This window comes from Sinocyclocheilus grahami, unplaced genomic scaffold (genome assembly GCF_001515645.1).
Source record: "Sinocyclocheilus grahami isolate Dianchi unplaced genomic scaffold, SAMN03320097.WGS_v1.1 scaffold188.1, whole genome shotgun sequence".
NCBI classification, from domain to species: Eukaryota; Metazoa; Chordata; class Actinopteri; order Cypriniformes; family Cyprinidae; genus Sinocyclocheilus; species Sinocyclocheilus grahami.
The window spans coordinates 216,335-230,677 of NW_015505367.1; the positions used below are offsets into that span (position 1 = coordinate 216,335).

General features: G+C 38.1%; 1 protein-coding gene across 1 annotated transcript in view; it reads left to right on the forward strand.

The window, feature by feature from the left end:
- LOC107594654 (ADAMTS-like protein 2) overlaps positions 1 to 13,945 on the forward strand; it is a 27,838-nt gene extending 13,893 nt beyond the window's left edge. The window contains exons 10-18 of the mRNA XM_016284787.1: positions 420 to 762; positions 1,947 to 2,050; positions 2,131 to 2,257; positions 4,418 to 4,631; positions 7,927 to 8,082; positions 8,185 to 8,355; positions 9,138 to 9,314; positions 12,157 to 12,301; positions 13,506 to 13,945. Coding sequence (XP_016140273.1) covers positions 420 to 762; positions 1,947 to 2,050; positions 2,131 to 2,257; positions 4,418 to 4,631; positions 7,927 to 8,082; positions 8,185 to 8,355; positions 9,138 to 9,314; positions 12,157 to 12,301; positions 13,506 to 13,627 — 1,559 coding nt within the window. The 3' untranslated portion in view covers positions 13,628 to 13,945. The remainder of the gene's footprint in view (positions 1 to 419; positions 763 to 1,946; positions 2,051 to 2,130; positions 2,258 to 4,417; positions 4,632 to 7,926; positions 8,083 to 8,184; positions 8,356 to 9,137; positions 9,315 to 12,156; positions 12,302 to 13,505) is intronic.
- The last annotated feature ends 398 nt before the right edge of the window (positions 13,946 to 14,343 follow it).

The following is a 14,343-nucleotide window of genomic DNA, read 5'->3' on the forward strand; positions in this document are numbered from 1 at the left end:
TATATATATATATATATATATATATATATATATATATATATATATATATATATATATATATATATATATAAGTATAAGTTGAAAAGAACAGCATTTACTTGAAAATAAATCTTTTACATTATAAATGTCTTTATAAATGTTTTTACTGCCTTTACTGTCACATTTGATCAATTTAATGTGTCCTTGCTCAATAAAAGTGTTAATATCTTTTTTAAAATCTTACCGAACCCAAACGTTTGAATTGTAGTTTATATTTTGTTAAATACAGAGTGGATAAAAGTCATCGAACATATCCATTTTATATTTAGTTCATGTACTGTATATATTGTACAGAAATTGTATGCTATAAAGAAAAGGCTAAGACTAAGATGTCATGGATTGATTGATTTCACATTTAAACATGCTTTGCTGTTGTCCAGGCCCTGATTCCAACCTGATTGATGGTGATTCGTCTAGTTCCAGTGACTCCAACCACACATCTACACCGGTGCTGAAGAGTCTCTTCTATGATGGAGCGTCATGGCCCTCAGGCTCCAGACAGCCCTGTAAAGACGGTTCTGCACTCACGGGTTGTGCCGTACTCAAGCTCAACTCTTCACTGGACAACAGCCTGACACTGGAGATCTACCCAGGCAACCTGGACATGTACAGTCCAGATGGAGAGTCTGTATTTGAGGCCAGGACTAATGACTCAACAAGCCACCAGGCCAACCTTCTCCAGCTCCACCAGGTGGAGCCAGTGCAAACCCCCCACAGCGAGAGGTCAGATGGAAGGCATATGAGTGTATTGAGCCTTTAGATGAATGCTCTGACATATTTATTGCCACGGTCTGGCTTGAGTTGTTATGAATGGAAATGTGCACCAATCTTTCAAAATGTCACTGCATCCTTTCCACAGATGTGCTTGTTAGGGTAGAAAAAGGTAGAAAGGTTTTTCTTTCCAAGCCTTCAGTTCTCAAAGGGCAAGTTAACATGAAATTATTAAAAATAAATTGACCTTTTCTTAAATTATGGATATGTAGGAACTCGGGGGATTTACATTTTGTGCTTTAGTAACTGTATTGATGATAATGTAGTCCAGTGAATCAAATTCTTGTTCGGATTTAAGCAAACATACAAAGTGTGAAAGCGTCAGGGTGGGTAATTTCAAGGTCTGAGTTATAAGTGCACTCTTTTTAGCCTATGTACTGTAAAATAATAAGCTTTCATTTTTTTATAGTTATATTTTTGGCTTTTCTAGCTGTATTTGGGCAGTTTGAATTGAGACAGGAATCATGTGGAGAAAAAAATGAGGAGAACAGAACTGGGAAAGGACCACAAGACAACTCAAACTTGGACTGGCCAATTCCTATCTTACCTTATTCACTTAAATGGCATATAAACTCTTGTAGCAATTTCTTAGGTGTATATTTTGTCTTGTCGTAAATAAATGACTAATTCAGAAAAAAAAAATCCGATTGGATTATTTATTTATTTTTGTTTTGGCCAGCCAATATTTTCACTGGTCCGACCACAAAAGAATGAACATTTTCTTTTTAGCAATGTATTTTTATATATATTTCATATATTTTACTTTTTTAAATAGATAAATGTTAATTTTTGTTTCTATATTAAGCTTATTTTTTTGACAAAACAATTTACTTTACAAAACAGTTTGAAACAATGTGCAGAATTATATAGCTATAATGTAACTAATTTATCTGTTACTATTAAGTGAAAGCAACAAACAAGTGTCTATGCTGTATGATAGCATATAAAGGCCTAATTTTCTTGTTAAAACAAGACTTGTTTTTCCTTGTGAAACTCATGAAAAACATTGTTTTAACATTAGATAAGAAAAATATAATATATCATGTTTTAATTGTGTGACACAAGTAAAAGTTGAAAAAAAAGAACCAGCACTGATCACCATCTTTTTCTCTTTCTCTTTTCTCCTACTCCAGCAGTAATGAGTTTGAGGTGGAATCTCTAGATCGTGATATCAGCATGTCTGACATGTACAGATGGAAGGTTTCTGCGTATGCACCCTGCAGCTCAACATGTACAACAGGTGAAATCACAAGCACACACAGACAGTGCGACACATTTGCAAACACACAACCAACCTGACACTATCCACTGTGTCTGTAGGCATAAGCACATCTTATGCCTTATGTGTGAAGTATGACGGGTCAGAGGTGGATGAGAGCTACTGCGACGCTTTGACCAGACCGGAGCCCACACATGAATTCTGTACAGGGAAAGAGTGCCTGCCCAGGTTTGTTACTAAAAACTTCATGCAATTATTTGAGTTTTTATATAATTTGCTTTACTATAGGTAAATTCATAGGTGTAGATGTTTGGAAGCCGTAGATGCTGTTGATGACCAGTGTTGGGGAGTAACTAGTTACATGTAACGGCGTTACGTAATTGAATTACAAAATAAATGTAACTGTAATTAGTTACAGTTACTAAGAAAAAATGTGTAATTAAATTACAGGTACTTATAAAAATGTTAACGATTACAAAGGGGATTACATTTGAATATTTGGACACACATCCACATAAAGATTTAATTGATTTCTTTCCCAAATTGCACTGATTACGCTGAGACATACGGCCCTATAATTTCTGCGATGCAGAAAACACAAACTGGCTCGTAGAATCCAGTCATAAAAACGGAATTCCTATAGCCTAACGTGGACGGAATATGCCACATTTTGGACGAATAAATCAAAAGTAGGTCAGTACACTTGAATCAAAACGCGATATGGACTAGTGTCTGTGAATATTAAGCTGCAAAAAGACATGAGTGGACTGTGGAAGTGCACAGGTGGAGCAGAGAAGCAAAACTACTGTTCAGGGTTTCAAGTGCAGGTCAGTTTCATCTGTAATACGCTATTGTAGTTTTGTCTTTGTTTACTTAGTTAAGCAGGAGCAGCCCATTGCTCATCAGTCATCACTCAAAATACTGTATAAAGGACATCATTATTATCTATTGTAATGTTACAGTAGTAATTTAGCAGACAAATAATCATATTTTATAATAGGTTTAGGGGGAGCTAGGGCAGACAACAACACAACCCTTACGAAAATTAACGATGATTTTACTATAAATCCAAAGACAATGGTTACTATTGTTAAACCATGGTAACCACAAATTAACCATGTTTTTTGCTACACTAACCATAGTTTAACCATAGAGTTTGTAGTAAAAATAAATACAAATGGTAATCCATTTGCCAAAAAAAAAAAAACATGGTTACTTTACTTTTACTATAATAAAAGCATGGTTCATTTTTGTAAGGGAAAACATGACTCATGTTCAGTAGGATTTTTCTATAAAGATATTGTAGTGATGTACTAATTTTGACATGTAGGCAATTTAGAAAGTATAGTTTTGATCAATCTTGAGTATTAAAGAGAGAGATAGATATCGGGGGAAAATAAAGAGACTGAAAAGAAAAATGGAAGTGAAGGTCCAGTTCAGGAGAGAACTTTTAATTATTTTGCATGTCCCCAACCTAAGGATTTAAACCTTTTTTATGTGAGGTCCATACAAAAAATAGGGTTGTCCATGCTTCAGAATTGGTTGTGGGTGTATGAGTGAGAGATTTCCTGGCCTGAAATTTTTTTTCCCAGTCAACCCCTCGTGGAAATTAATGGCGCAGACATGCGGTTTCATTTACTACACATAGGCCTACTGAAGCTTGCGGTGTTTTCAGCCTCTGCTGCCTCAATATATGAGTATATGAACACATAAACATAATCTCTAGAACTGCTCTGAGTCACTTCATGAGCATTTTACTTATTTTGAGAAAACTATCGTCATATAATATACAAAGAGATACCAATGTTTCAGGAGTTTAGTACACAGAATAGGACACATGCTTATTAGATAACCGTATTTGAGTTGATGTATATGCTTTTATTTATTATTATTTTTTAATTAACTACTTTTTTCCAAACCATTGTTAGATAGTGTTTCCTGTAGTTATGCAAAGATTTGGTTTCAAAAACAGTATCAGTAAACTATTTCTTATGATTTTAAATCTGCATTGAACTTCAGATCAATCTCAAAGTAAAAGGCGGTACTAAAGTCTGATTTTGTGGTGGATGTGTTCAAATTTGATCATCTTAATTCAAGTGATGAAGGATTTTGAAAGTCTGACAGTGTTGAGCACTGCTGTAAGGTTAACCCTGCATGGTGTAAATGTTTGAAAATGATTAACAGTTGCAAATAAACATTCCTTAGACATTTAGAAAAGTAATCAAAAAGTAATCAAAATTACTTTAATAAAGTAATTGAAAAAGTTACACTACTATTACATTTTAAATAGGGTAACTTGTAATCTGTAACCTATTACATTTCCAAAGTAACCTTCCCAACACTGTTGATGACAGATCTTAAGTTGTTGTATTCTGTATTCTGAGGCAGGTGGGAAACTAGTCGCTGGAGCGAGTGTTCCCGGACATGTGGAGAGGGGTTTCAGTTCCGCACGGTGCGCTGCTGGAAGATGATGGCGCCGGGATTTGACAGCTCTGTTTATGATGAGCTGTGTCAGGCTGCGGAGCTGCAGAAGCCCATCACACGGAAAGCCTGCAAGAGCAAAAGCTGCGGTCCGCAGTGGGAGATCTCAGAGTGGTCTGAGGTCAGTGTGTAAAGGCTTTAGTCTCAAGGCTTTTTTAAAAATCTTCATGTGAATTGAATATTAACCGCCAAAACTGATGCCTTTATGCACCTTTAGCTGCTTTGATTTTAGTTCAGTTTATTTGTGTAACACTTTTCACAATACAAAATGCTCCAAAGCAGCTTTGCGAAGAAAACCCTTGTGAAAAAGAAGTAAAGTTAGCATGCTTTTAAAAAGAGCACCTATTATAGAAATATTATACTTTGAAAGAATATGTGGTAACACTTTATTTTAAGGTGTCCTTGTTACACATTACATGTATTTACTATTAAAATAACAATTAATTATGCATAATTACATGCAAGTAACCCTAAACCAAACCCTAATCTTAACCCCAGCCCTATAGTAAGTGCATGTTAATTAATATTACTCCGTACTTACATGTATAATTACACTGTAACAAAGACACCTTAAAATAAAGTGTAAATCGTGTGTGAACTGATTTTTTAATTACATGTTAATTGCAAATGAATGTAAATAATATATATCTCAAAATGTTTTGAATTAGTTTTTTATATTTCCCATTTTCATTTAAAATTTTAGGTAACACTTTAGTATAGGGACCAATTCTCACTATTTAAAGGTTGCTTATTAGCAGGCCTATTAATAACATATTTGTCGGGATTATGGACCGGTTTTGCCCCTTTTTCTGTTCTGGTTTTTCTTTATTTGGTCATGTTCCTGTCCTCGTTTAGTTTGATTATGATCCTATGCACCTGTGTTTCTCCAATCATCCTTTGTATTTAAGTCTCTGCCTTTGTGTTCAGTGTTTGTCGGGTCTACTTGTTTTCTATGTGTGTTGCTCAAGCTCCTGTTGTGGATTATTCCCAGTGTTTCCTTGATTAAAGACTGTTAAACATTTCCTCGTGCCTCCAGCGTGCTCCCTGAACAGCGTAGCATGACAGAAGACCCGACCGATAACAGTAACCTCCGTGTCTACCCTCCGTTCTTTGTTGCCATTTTTTAAAGTGTCCTTTTTTTTCCGTGGTGTCCATGGATCCCCTCATTCGTTCGGAATTCCTCCTCCTCCTGCTGGAGCAGGGGGACAAATCTCTCGAGGACCATACAAGACTGTTCCTGTTGTTGGCTAACACCACCAGCTACCCGGACGACGTGCTATGCTCATTCTATGATGCAAGCTTGAACACAGCAAGCAGAGCGCCGTCGTCCGAAGATGGTCCTCGAGAGGATTTCGCCGCCTTAGTGGAGTGGACTCTGGCGAGAAACGGATTGCCATTCACCATCTGCTCCGTGGATGATCTCACCAGATCCGCTCCTGACCCAGAGCCCAGCCCACCATCTCCCCGCGGTGCAGAGCATCAGCCCAAGCCCACCGATGACAGAGAGCCTATTCCCGCCGCGATCGATGAGCTAGCGCAAAGCTGAGCGACTGAGTGGAGGATTGCCCCGGAATCAGAGCCTTACCCGTCAGACCAGGTGCGAGAGTTGGCAACAGTGCTGCGAGGGAGCAAGCCGTGGACGGTGAGAACACGGAGTGGAGCTCCGCCCACTGCACCGCGGCTGAGGGTGAGCTAATTATACATCTGGGACTGCTGGACTTCGAGGGGGACCTTATAGACTGGGAAACTGAGCAGGAAGTTGATTTTCCCCCTCTCCTCTCTCCTTCCTCGGAGCCCTTTGTCACCCCTGTTTCCACGTCCAGCCCGGAGAGGGCTCCTGATTCCACGTTCAGCCTAGAGTGTGCTCCCATTCCTGAGTTTAGCCCTGAAAGCCCAGAGGCTCACAAATAGCCGCCCTCCCACCCGCTCCAGCCTCCTCCTCTGCTGTTGTCTGACAGCCCCTCTGCTTGCCCTCAGCCCACCATCAGCACGGTGCGAGTATACTTTGACTCCGCCTCCAGCCTCCAAGGCCCGGACTCCGCCTCGGCCCGTAGACCCAGCGACTCCACCTCGGCTCCTAGCTCCCCCACCTCGACCGTCACCCATCGATCCACCAGCTCCACCGGGCTACCTCGTCCCTCCGGCTCCGCCTTGGTCGGGTGTCGACCAGCCATCGCCTCTGGACTCCACTCCTCTGGTTGCACCTCGTTGCTCCGTTCCACCGGCTCCGTTGGGCTCCTCCCTCCCCACCAGCTCCACCTTGGTCCTCAGTCGCTCCGGCTCCACCGTGGATCTTCGGATCTCCGCCTCCGCTTCGGTCGCCAGAGCCCTCGGCTACACCCTGGCCCCCCGGATCCTCGTCATCCACCTGGCTTGTGGGCTCTCCGCCTCGGGCTCATCCGCTACCTGCTCCGCCGCGGTTTCTCGGCCCCCTGGAGTCGGTGGCCATTCCTCCTCCATGGCTGCTCCCTCCGTCGGCTCCACCGTGGGCCGTCATCATGGCTGCGGCCTGGGTCCCGCCTGGCTCCTCCTGTTCCAGCTCCCTCCTGTCATCTCCCTGGCTCCTCCCTCCGTTGTCACCTCCCTGGTCTCTGCCCGTCGTCCTCCTCCCGGATATCCATCCTCCTCCCGAGCCTCCTCCCAAGCTTCCACCTATGCCTCCCTCTGTTGTTGTCCACGCGCAAGGACGCGCCTTCCGGGAAGGGGGGGGGCGATATTTCAGGATTATGGACCTGTTTTGCCTCTGTTTCTGTTCCGGTTTTGTTTGATTATGATCCTATGCACCTGTGTTTTCCCAATTATCCTTTGTATTTAAGTCTCTGCCTTTGCGTTCAGTGTTTGTCGGATCTACTTGTTTTCTATGTGTGTTGCTCAAGCTCCTGTTGTGGATTATTCCCAGTGTTTCCTTGAATAAAGACTGTTAAACATTTCCTCGTGCCTCCAGCGTGCTCCCTGAACAGCGTAGCGTGCCAAAATTGGCTGTTTATTAGTACTTATAAAGCACATATTCTACATCCCTAATCCTACCCAATACCTAAACTTAACGACTACCATACCAACTATTAATAAGCAGCAAATTCGTAGGTTATTGAGGCAAAAGTCATAGTTAATGGTTTGTTAATAACGAGAATAGTTTTATTCTTGTTTTAGTTGTATTTTGTATTTAATTTAGTAAACTAAATTAAAATGAGAAATGTTGCCCTTGCAACTAGATGAAATAATTTTTTTTTATATTTTATTATTTTTCCGTTAACGATGATCATATTTCAAGTAATTAATTTTTTACATTTAAAATGTAAATTAAGTTTCAGATTTAGTTTTAATTAAGACCCAACAGTGAACTAAATGTAAAAGTTTTAGTTTAGACCCACTAGTGCGTCAAACGCGACAGTAATGGTTGTTTGTCATTCTGACAGTGTTCAGCGCGGTGCGGCGGTCGTGGGGTGAGGAGCCGTGAGGTGCGCTGCTCCATGGAGACCAGACTCTGTAACGAGTCCACCAGACCGGTTAGCCAGAGAGAGTGCGAGGGGCCGCCCTGTGATCGCAGGTGGACCGTCTCTGACTGGGGGCCGGTGGGTTTCAGAAAATGTCCTGTAAAATATGACATAGAAATTTAAATCATTAGATTGTCCATTAAACATGACGTTATGTGTCTTTGCTTCTCCCTCTCTAAGTGCTCAGGGCCGTGTGGGGAGGGCAGGATGAGACGCTATGTGGTGTGTAAGAACAGCAGTGGGAAGGTGATTTCTGATGGCCAGTGTGATCCAGAGCTCAAGCCGCTGGCCGTGCATCCATGTGGAGACAAAAACTGCCCCGCCCACTGGGTGGAGCAAGAGTGGGAACAGGTGAGCTGCCCTTATGTACTGCAGTTTATGGTAACTTTTCCCATCCATCTCCTATGCGTTGTTATTTTAGCATTATTTATATGCTATTATAGTATTCATCAATATTTTGAGTTTGTATTTTTATATTTTCAGTTTTCATTTTCGTTTGTTTTAGTAATTATGTTGTGTGCTTTTATCATTTTTACTAGTTTTTTATATTTGTTTAGCTTCAATTTATATTTAATTTATATTTATTTCAGTTTATTTGTATTAATTGTATGGAACATATTTCAGTTCTCTTAATAATAGTTAATAAGTTAAATAAACTTAATAGTTTTATAATATTATTTTCATCTTAATTTCAAGTAATGAAATAATGAATTGGTAACACTACAATAAGGTTCCATTTGTTGACATTAGATAACTACATTAGTTAACATTAAATAATAATGAAAAATACTTGTAAAGCATGTATTAATCTCAGTTAATATTAATTTCAACATTTACTGCTGCATTATTAAAATCCAAAGTTATATCTGGTAATATTAAAAAATGGTCATGAACTAACAATGAACAGTTGTAGTTTTATTAACAAAGATGAATAAATACTATAACAAATGTTTTGCAAATTTTTAGTTAATGTTATGCATTAATTAACATTAACTAATTAACTTGTGAAGTTGTTATTATTGTGAAGTGTTACCAACAATTTTAATAGTTTTTGTTTCATTTAACAATAACAATACAGCTCCTATGTGTTTAATGAGCTGTTTACTGTAGTATTTTGTCTTGAACATTCCCAGTGTAATGCCACATGTGGCCGTGGGGTGAAGACGCGTCAGGTGGTGTGTGCAGGGCTGGAGGGTGGCATCTTCAAGGAGTTCCCTGAAAGGATGTGTGACAGATCCCTCAGACCTGCAGACAGTTCGGCCTGTTTTGAGAGACCCTGCTCCAAGTGGTTCACCACATCCTGGTCCCAGGTTAGGAGGGGTTATTATAGTTTACCTGGTTTGGCTTCTTATTAAACTTTTTATGTTCTACAGAATTGAGGGGGTTTATGCCATGTAATAATTGCATTGGGATGTTGACACGTTAGGTTCATATAGTGAAAATGATGATATAACATACTATGTATTACACAAAATATTTCTTAAGCCATTTTTAAACAAATATTGTGTTCTTCAAATCAATTTTGTTTTCTCATCGAGTTCATGTTCAGCATCCTACTAGTAATTTAATAAGGAAGCCTGTTAAAAATAAGACAAAGTTACAGTTGTAAGACAATGTCATGTAGTGGGAAATAAAGTCTCAGTCACAATGATAAGAAATCAAGTCACAATTGTGAGACAAATTGCAATTGTGAGATAAGTGTGCTACACAGTGTTGGGGAGTAACTAGTTACGTGTAACGGAATTATGTAATTTAATTACAAAATAAATGTAACTGTAATCTGTTATAGTTACTGAGGAAAAAATGTGTAATTAAATTACAGTTACTTATGAAAATGTTTACAATTACAAAGGGGGATTTAATTTATTTAAATAGGATTTGAATAAGATTTGAGTTCAAAAACAGTATCATAACTATTAAAATATCTTATGAATTTAAATCTGTATTTAACCTCAAAAGTTAAAAGAGGTGCTAAAGTCTGATTTTGTGGTGGCTGTGCTTTAAAATTAGATTATTATCATTTTAATTCGAGTGAAGAAGGATTTTGAAAGTCTGACAGTAATTGGTGTTTAGTCCTACAGTAAGGTTAACCCTGCTGCTTTAAAATGTTTAACAGTTGTTCAGTTTGTTTGAAATTTAGAAAAGTAATCAAATGTAATTAGTTTTTAATTAAGACCCAACAGTGAACTAAATGTAAAAGTTTTAGTTTAGACCCACTAGTGCGTCAAACGCGACAGTAATGGTTGTTTGTCATTCTGACAGTGTTCAGCGCGGTGCGGCGGTCGTGGGGTGAGGAGCCGTGAGGTGCGCTGCTCCATGGAGACCAGACTCTGTAACGAGTCCACCAGACCGGTTAGCCAGAGAGAGTGCGAGGGGCCGCCCTGTGATCGCAGGTGGACCGTCTCTGACTGGGGGCCGGTGGGTTTCAGAAAATGTTTACAATTACAAAGGGGGATTTAATTTATTTAAATAGGATTTGAATAAGATTTGAGTTCAAAAACAGTATCATAACTATTAAAATATCTTATGAATTTAAATCTGTATTTAACCTCAAAAGTTAAAAGAGGTGCTAAAGTCTGATTTTGTGGTGGCTGTGCTTTAAAATTAGATTATTATCATTTTAATTCGAGTGAAGAAGGATTTTGAAAGTCTGACAGTAATTGGTGTTTAGTCCTACAGTAAGGTTAACCCTGCTGCTTTAAAATGTTTAACAGTTGTTCAGTTTGTTTGAAATTTAGAAAAGTAATCAAATGTAATTAGTTATATTACTTTAATAAAGTAATTGAAATGTTTACACTACTTATTACATTTTAAAAAGGGTAACTTGTAATCTGTAACCTATTACAACCTTCTCCAACATTGGTGGTACAATTATTAGAAATGAAATCATGTGGAAAGATATAAAGTCAAAATAGTGAGATAAAGCCACAATTATGAGATATGGGAGTTAATTGCAATTAAGAGAAATAAGGTACAATTATAAGAAACTGCGGGATTTAAAGTGCCCCTATTATGGATTTTTGAAAATTACCTTTCATGCAGTGTGTAACACAGCTCTAAGTGAATGAAAACATCCTGCAAAATTTTAAATCTGAAAGTGCGCCGTGCATAAATTTATTGTCTCTCAAAATAAAGAGTCGATTCTGAATCATTGAAACGAGTCGTTTTTAAAACGAATCCCAAGCCGTTTCATGTTGACGTCAACATGAAACATTAGCATGTTGCCCGCCCACTTGTTGGTCTTTTAGCATTGGTCTGAATGAAAATGCAAATTCATTCTTTGCCACTAGGTGCCGCTTTTGGAGCGGTAACGCTGAACACAAAGCAGCACTGCGCTTATAAAGGCTGCTTTATGAGGCATTATGAAATGAAAATGAGACCAATCGGACCAATCACCGCAGATTAGCATCACGCAAAGGAGGGGTTTGGAAAAATGAATCGTTAAACGAATTGTTTGGGAGTCGTTGAGCAAATAAGGTAAAAATAAATGCATATTGTAAGACAATGAAAGTGTTTTTTGACCTTGCATGCATGTCAACCTGTTGTTGGGGACTCCCAAAAACTACCCATAATAGGGGCACTTTAAAGTCGCAATTATGAGTAATTTGTGTGAGACAATATAAAGTTAAAATTGAGAGATAAAGTGAGGACTCATGAGATGTGAGATTTAATTGCAATTACAAAATAAAAAAGCTGCAATTACAAGAAAGTTGTAGTTTTGAGAAAATAAATAAAGTTGGGAGGCAATATAAAGTCAAAATTGTTTTAACTGCAATCACGAGAAATAAAAGTTGAAATTTCAAGAAAAGTCACAGTTGTGAGAAATAATGTTGCAGTTACAAGAAATAATATCTTAATTCTGAGATGCACATATTCTATGTGAACGCCTCCTAAAGCTGCAGTCATTTCACAAGTGAAATTCTGTCATTTTCAGTAAGAATCCGCACATGTGAGTTTCATGTGAGAGCAAAACAAATTTCCTCACAATTTGGTTTGTGTTTAAGTTGCTCATACAAATTTGCCTTGTTGACCAACAGAAAGCTTGGTTTAAAAGTGACTTTTGCACATCACTTTGAGAGTGATTTATCTGTTCTGGATAATGGCTCATTGAAATGTTTGCCTCTCACATGTGTTTGTGTCTGTGCCCTGCAGTGCAGTAAGACATGTGGGATTGGAGTGCGTGTGCGAGAGGTGAAGTGTTATCAAGGAGAAGAACTGGGCCATAGCTGTGATTCAACACTGAGACCAGAGGCCAGGCAGAGCTGTGAGGTGCAGCCCTGCACTACTGAGCCACCAGGTACTGTTATAGCAAACCACAGCACTACACGTACAAACTAACTGAGGTCTCCCATCTAAGCTTGGCTACGCATTGCAGACTTTCAACAAGACAGGCCTTGAGTGAGTTGTAAAGAAATCCAATCTATCTTTATTTGGAAAGATGCTGTAAGGACGCACCCTGGCATGGCTGTTATTTGATCATGCCAGTTGTAAGTAGTTTACGCTGTACCTTTTAATGAAACACAGCAACGAGTGCGTGTGAAAACGCTCGGCTCAATTAAAAGCACATGTGAATCTATCTTGGCTCAACACAAGCTAATTCCTGTGAAATTTAGACCAGATTAATGCTTTGTTGTTTTTAATCTTTGCAGGGCAAGTGCATCATGCATGTTGTCAATTTGGCAGCTAGTTTTGTGTTTTTGGACAACAATGACATTCCTTGTTCTGCATTAGAGATTTAGTAGGGAGAACATGGTACAGTCCTGCGGTTGCTGATGTTCATTGAGATCCACTTAAAGCATGTTTCTTGACATCTCTGCAAAGATTTGCCTTACAAGGGTGAAGTGTGTACACTATCTATCTATCTATCTATCTATCTATCTATCTATCTATCTATCTATCTATCTATCTATCTATCTATCTATCTGGGATTTTAACATGGGAATAAATAAATATAAATATTTAAATGTATTATATTATATATGTATTATATCTGCCATTATACTTTTATTTCAACATTACACAATTATTTAAATATTTAAATATATAATATTTATTTATTTTACTTGCTAGTTTTTTCAGTTAAAGAGATGTTAACCTGGGGGAAAAAATAAATGTAAATATTTAAATATATGTATTTATTTATAACTAATATAGCTTTCACTGCTATTAAACTTCTAAAAATATATATTTAAATGTATTATGCTATTAAAGTAGTATTTTTTTACATGAGAAAAATAAATATAAATATTTAAATGTATGTATTTATTATATAACTTTTAAACATTAAAACATTGAAAAAATACATTTACACGTGATTTATTTATAATATTGTCTTTGCTATAGAGATTTTAACATTTAAAAAAGAATTGCAATATTAAATAAATACATTTCAATAAATTATTTGATATTTATTTTGTATTTAATACAAATTAATTCATGATGTAATTACGTTTTCACATACTTTGTCTTTTTAAACTGTCTGTTTCTTATTTTTCCCCCAGCTGAGGATGCTTGTCAGGATAAAGCGACAGCTAACTGTGCCCTTGTCCTGCGGGTGAAGCTGTGTACTCACTGGTACTACAGGAAGGCCTGCTGTCTGTCCTGCAAGAACAGAAGCCAGTGAAGGCTGTCTGGCTCCTCACTGTGGCCTTGCAGTTAATGTGAAGACCCTCCTCCACATACTGGACGCACTGAACACAGAACTGGCCATATCCAGCCCTCCAACCCCATTGCTGTCAACCTCTCCTTCATAAAAAAGGTGCTATATCAAAAGGGCACTGGCCCTGGTTGTGGTCCTGCAGGGACCCGGTAAAGGCAGCTCCTGTAACTGGACTGCAGAGGAGCCGTGGGTCTACTGATGATAGAGACACACAGTCCTCTGATCAAACAACTGTAATGTGTACTGTACAAGCCTTGATTCTGCTCTTACACACTTCGAAATAAAAACACACACATCGTATGATATACAGTGGGTACGGAAAGTATTCAGACCCCCTTAAAATTTTCACTCTTAACAATATTGCAGCCATTTGCTAAAATCATTCAAGTTAAGTTTTTTTCCTCATTAATGTACACACAGCACCCCATATTGACAGAAAAACACAGAATTGTTGACATTTTTGCAGATTTATTAAAAAAGAAAAACTGAAATATCACATATTATGGAACCAAATGTTTTTAGTCCCATTGTACTTCAACAAATATATAACGTGACTAAATATGAAACTAATAGGCTATTAAAGCCAGTGATTGTACATTGAACAAGTCAAGTCAAGTCAAGTCACCTTTATTTATATAGCGCTTTTAAGTGGATAAAAACCTTTCATCAAAGTTGAAACC